The 6,103-nt window shown below is 41.5% G+C and overlaps 1 protein-coding gene across 1 annotated transcript; it reads right to left on the minus strand.

Moving 5' to 3' along the window:
* Positions 1–511: 511 nt before the first annotated feature.
* On the minus strand, positions 512–3,932 carry sox18 (SRY-box transcription factor 18). The gene is made up of 2 exons (XM_030768813.1): positions 3,505–3,932; positions 512–2,323 (listed from the first exon to the last, which is right to left on the minus strand). The coding sequence occupies exons 1-2, from the start codon at positions 3,896–3,898 to the stop codon at positions 1,305–1,307; spliced, it is 1,413 nt and encodes a 470-aa protein (XP_030624673.1). The 5' UTR covers positions 3,899–3,932; the 3' UTR covers positions 512–1,304.
* Between the last annotated feature and the right edge of the window lie 2,171 nt (positions 3,933–6,103).

The raw sequence follows: 6,103 nt of genomic DNA on the forward strand, positions 1-6,103 counted from the left end.
TTTTGTTCTCTTTGGTTTAAAAATGTTTTCTTTTTGTCAGCGGTTTGAAGGGAAAAAATAGCTTTTAGAGCCAAACTCATTTTGTGGCTGATCAAAAATCTAGGAGGAGGGAGTGAGATGAAGGAATAGATTACATCTTAAACACTGTGACCATAGTGTCTTTTTCTCTCCCACCCACCCTCCAACACTCTTCCAGTCTCCCAGTCTCTCTCTCTTTCTTTCTCTCCCTGTTTCTCCCTCATTCTCACCACAAGACACTTTGTTTTAAATCACTCAGTTCACCAAGACACTCAGAGAAAACACTATAAAAAAAAACAGTCAAACTTGATCTGCGACAATAACTCTTGTGCCAAATTTATTTAGCAAAGGCTTTATTTTGCAAAATAATTGTTGAAACATTTTTAAGTACAACACAAATGCCTTTTTCAATTAAAAATACTATTTACAAATTTAAGATTTAGAAAAAAAAACAAACATATGAACTCCATGGTGTGGGAAAGTGTTTCGATGAAATGCTATTTACAATTGTGTGTTTTCAATTTAATTGTTTTGATTTAATAGCTCCAAGACATTTTTTTTATTGCAAACTCTTTTATTTGAAGATAATTATTACCAAAAGCTCTGGAGTTGTAACCAAGTTTTCATGTTCTTCATGAGCTGACTCAGAAGATTAGAAAAAAGTACATCTTCAGATGAAATGCGCATTTCAAATACTTTTAGTCAGGCATAACAACAAAATATGAAATAAATTATACTTGTCCAAAAAACAATTATTATTTTAAATTCCATACATGATGTCATGGCTTCTTGAAAGAACATTTTGGATATTTGAAAGATATTAAGTGCAGTATAAATGATTTTTTCGAGTGGTTTTCATCACATAGAGTTCAAGAACAATAGTTATTTGGACCCAGTGCAAATTTGAATATATGAAAATGGTAAATTAAAAAATAAAACAGACAAGTAAGTACATAAACTCTGAGAAAATTCTAGGAGTATTCACATTATTTCCTTCTCTTCCACTGTGCCCTTTAACAAACACACATGATCCGTCTGAAAAACAAAAGACAGGACTGAAAAAGAGAAATGGACAAAGAACTTTTCAATAAAACCCGTTCAGCTGTGCCCCTTTGACACCTGAGATGGAAAGTTGTAATAAAGTAAATCGTTATTGTAGCACCTTCACCATTTTGAAGTGGATTTTACAGACTGTTTTTTTTTTTCTTTTCTTTTTTTAGTGGAAGTGAAGGATCTGGAATGGACAGTGTAAGTTAGGGCAAACAGAAGCAGAAGCAGTAAAGAGTTTATCCAGTGATGCAGGCGCTGTAGTAAACAGCACTACTGGCATCTGACAGAGCCGAAATCAAAGTATTACCCTCCTCGCAGGATGCGTTCCTACTCGGCATTTTGGACAGGGGGCTGCCATACCCCTCCAATCTAGTCCGGTTTGCACCCAGGTACTGATCAAACTCGTGGCGGTCCACTTCGCTCCAGAACTCTGAGGAAGGTCCCAAATGGTCCACAGAGTCCAGTGGGGGCGGTGCCGCTACCGGAGCGGGAGCTGAGGCAGGGGCTTCGGGCGGAGGTGAGAGCTGACCCAGATGGGCGGTGAAGGCTCCTTGAGGAGCGTTACCATAGAGCTGAGTGTAATAACCAGCAGTAGCAGTGGGAGGGAGCTGAGGAGGTTTGACCGGCTCAGGGAGGCTCATTGAAGCCTGGGAATAGAGAGCGTGAGCGTTCGTGGGTTCAGGAGCCATGCTTTTCTCCTGAAGTGGGCGGCAGGCCAGAGGAGACTTCTGGCTGAGGTGAGGGTGGCTATGTGGGTGAGAGTGACTCTGAGCGTGGGCGTTGTGGTGATGGTGGTTGGTGCTATGATGGCTGCCAAGCTGACCATGATTTTGATGATGGTGGTAGTTAATCCAAGACGCCAGGCCTACATCCTCCTGCATGTGAGGTGGGAAGAACACAGAGTCACCTCCACTTTCCTCCAACACATCCAAGGGGGACATCTCCGGGGTGGGCAGGCCGTAACTCTCCAGCTCTGGAGCCCCAGGGTGCAAGTCTCGGAACTGTCCCAGCGGGGGCAGCAGGTGGTGGGGATGAGAGTGAGGGTGGTAGGCCTCTCCGGAGCCAGGGCTCCCACCCTGAGCCAGGCCGTGGAGGAGCAGGCCTGGCTCCACACGTTTCATCTTCTTGGCCTGTTTTTTGCGACGGGGACGATACTTGTAGTTTGGATGGTCCTGAAGGTGCTGCAGACGTAGTCTCTCCGCCTCTTCCACAAAAGGCCTCTTATCCAAAGTGCTCAGAGACTTCCATGACTGACCTACAAAGAAAAGAACAAACAAACAAAGAAAACAAGTTGTCATTGCTACATTTTAAGAAAAGTCTTTGCAACTGTAATTGTAACTTGGCTATTGAGAAAGTCGGATTAGCTGGAGTGATATTCCCAAACAGCAGCGGTGACACAAATACAAATAAACACATTTATTCTCATAGTGATGATGGCTTCATTAGCTAATGCTGAATAGCTTTAATACTCATTTGTTATGTTACACTCATAAAAGTGTAGTAGTTGTAGTAAAAGTGGATTGTAGCAATGGTGAGAATAATGAGAAACAGTTTGTAGCTCAAGTAGATTCAGTGTTTGTAAAAGCAGTGATTATCAGACTTACATTAGTGGTCATGGTGACGGTGTTTTCTTTTTTTTTTTCTTTTCTTTTTTTTTTCAGAGACAATTATTAATGGGTCAGTGCCTCTAGACAATCAACAGCTTGTGAGCGCAAACATAGTCTGGTATTCAACACTGTGTCAGAAAAATATGGTATATTTTACATGTATGTATCCACTGTTCCATGTTTTTAGTATGTTTCGTTATGCTGAAATAGACATTTGAACGTGTGATGTTGCTATGGTTACTCATAAGTGTTGTTGTGAATGGAATGGTTACAAGTATGTCATCAGATGTGCTTGATGCCCTGATTATGATCTAATGCTGCATGAAAATGTCATTGTTTCTCTTAGACACACAGGGTCAGAATCCCACCACAATGATACCACACTGTGTTCATGAATTATAAAATATCACATAACTGAATCTCAAACTAGGACACTGCTGAATCTCGGAACTTTTTTTTTACTTCGATACAACATTTTTTCATAAAAGCATAAAATATATCATGAGTGCTAACATTTATAAAAATCAAGGGAATAATCCCATCATCTCAGTCAAAGCCACTTAGTTAAAGATAATAATGAATACTATTCGACAAATAGCTACATCTTTGGGTACAACTGTATTCCACTTAAATAGTTTATTTGTTTGTCTAACACACAATTCTTTAAAAAGCACACAGTTGTGTAACTTAATAGAAGGCATAACATAGTACATATCAGTTTTCTCAGGACTGACCACTACAGATTTCCACATTAATTTAAATGCTGTATTTTGACATATTGTGCTTTTAAACAACACAAAGGTGATCTGACAGTTAGAGGAGCTCTTACCCAGCATCTTGCTCAGAACAGCGTTGTGCAGGTCAGGGTTCTGCAGAGCTAACCGTTTTCGCTCGTCTTTGGCCCATACCATGAAGGCGTTCATGGGCCGGCGGATTCGGGGCTCAGACCCAGGTTTGCCTTCTCCCGAGCCCAGGCCTGGAGCTCCAGGTCGGGTCGAGTCAGGACTCCCCGTCCTCCCTTCGCTCCCTCCTCCTCCCCCTGCCCGGGACACCGACCGTCCCGCTGATCCGGCCGTGGGCCCTAGGTCTCCGGTCAGGCCGTGGTCAAAGTTATGCCCGCGTTCAGAGCTAGGGCTGGAGGCTGGAACCCATGATCGCTCTGCTGCACCCCGACTTGGCTGAGAACTCGTCTCTTGACAGTAACTAGACTCAGATATATTCATTCCAGCTAGAAAACCACAAGTATAACAAACTGTTTTTTTTCTAAACAGAGGGAATCTGAACAACAACTTTCTCTTTGCTTTTTCTTACAGAAAAAAACAGAAGAGACAAAACTTAACAAAAATTAATGGAGAGGAGAATTATTAACAACAAAAGCGGAATTCCAAGTCTAGATGAAAATATTGTCAAAAAGATTGTAAAATCCAAGCAACAGGTTTGAAGCCTCATTAGCTAAAAGTCTGCTGTCCAAGCAGTGCGTGTCCTTATGTTGAGTTTGAAAGTTGTGCTTAAGCTTGATAAATCCATGGTGTAAATATATATATGAAGTGTTGTCCAATCAGGGAGCTGGGGGGGCAGGCGGGAGGGGCTGTCTGTGGGAGTTCTGGTCTCCCTTCAGCCTCGTCTGTCTGACAGGGAGATGTAATCTGAGAGGGCTATTGTTTCAGGCCGGAGTGAAGCTGCACCCCGCACACACGCATACACACACACGCTCTCTCTCACATACACACGCACACACCACACACACGCGCACACACACACACACATACAAACACACACACACACACACACGCACACACACAGACCATACCCCCTCCTGTGGTTTGAAGACAGGACTGTGGTTTTGATGAAGGGGGGGGGGGGGGGGGTCTCTGGGCTCATTAACGATTCCTACTCTTAACGAGAGGAGAAAACTCAGAGAATGTAGTCAACGATATGTAGTCAATGTCACAAAATCTCACATTCTCATAAATTCAAATCAGAACACAACTCAAAATTCAAAATAACTGTTATGATAATGGCACAATCATATGCTTTGGTTTTTTTTCACAAATAAATAAGCATTACAAGTTTTATTTTTTGTCTGTGATTGTGCGTAAGACATTTTCTCTCAAACGTATTTCAGTGATAGTATTTCGTCGTGCATGCAAACTGTTGTGATCATAAATGATGAGGTGTTGTTTTATAAATGCAAACAGCAGGTAATTTCATCTCCATATCTTGACATTTTGGCCCTGCTTGCAGTGACAGCAGTATTAATTACTTCACTCATTTGCGAATACGTATTTTTTTTAAATATAGGAGTTATGCTTCAGCCCATATGTTATTGTAATTATCTTTACAATGGGGGCTTGCAGTTTGTGAGGAAAACAAGATGAAAACACAGGTCACAGAGGACACTTGGTGGAACAAGAGAAAGATGGGAAGTCATTGCTGGCCTTTCTCTTCTCATGAAAGAGACAGGGGGCACAGTCTACTAAATCGCTTAACCTTGCAGAGCGAGCGAGTTCAGGAGGACATGTAGCACTGAGGACCATCGGAACATTCAGATGGATCTCCAGACACTGAAATAAAAAACTGACTCTACTCACAGAAAGAAGTAATATACATCAGTATACTGTTTCCTTTTTATGCTATATAAAAATAAGCATGAACATTGGTGAGCTGTAATGTGCATTCACGGTATGTTATGGCTTATAATATATCATGATGCATTCCAGATATGCTAAATATGCATACTGTGGAAAGTTTTCATGACAAATGTTACCACAAATTTGGTTATTTAGGTTTAAGTTGAAAAATCAGTAGTGCCTAAGGCTTAGCAGAGAAATGTGGCAACACTGAAGCTCCTCTCACACTGTGTGAAAACCACACACTGGGGTTTTGCCCTGTCTTTCCACACCTATGCAATCCATCACATCTCAGACTTAAGCACACAGCCAATTCTCTTCCCCACTTGAACAGTAAATCAGTGCTTCTCCAGTCTTAGAATAAATTCGTAGTTAGAAATCTTTTCGGTGGGGTCTGCATATCTTGTCTGCAAATTGTGAGGGAGATAGATAGATAGATAGATAGATAGATAGATAGATAGATAGATAGATAGATAGATAGATAGATAGATAGATAGATAGATAGATAGATAGATAGATAGAATGAGAGAGACAGACAGAGAGAGAAAGAGAGACAGACACACACAGAAAGAGAGAGAGGGTGGGTGAGAGAGGGAGAGAGAGGAGTGGGGAGAATAAATGAGGGCAGTGGAGAATGGAGAGAAATGCTGTCTGTATTTCTACAGAGATCATGTCCTTAGGGAGGATGTGTGGAGTTCCGCTGGGTTTTTGATGATTCCTATATAGGTGACAGATCATATCAGTATTTTACTGTAAGGATCTCAGATCCTGTGAAAAAGAATAGAGACTAAATGGCTT

This window comes from Chanos chanos, chromosome 3 (genome assembly GCF_902362185.1).
Source record: "Chanos chanos chromosome 3, fChaCha1.1, whole genome shotgun sequence".
Classification (NCBI taxonomy): Eukaryota; Metazoa; Chordata; class Actinopteri; order Gonorynchiformes; family Chanidae; genus Chanos; species Chanos chanos.

Excerpts from the sequence above, each read along its gene's own strand:
- sox18 (XM_030768813.1), bottom strand. The coding sequence starts at position 3,898 with ATGAATATATCTGAGTCTAGTTACTGTCAAGAGACGAGTTCTCAGCCA. Across the intron at positions 2,324-3,504 it reads TGTTCTGAGCAAGATGCTGG|GTCAGTCATGGAAGTCTCTG; the intron begins GTAAGAGCTCCT and ends TTTTCTTTGTAG.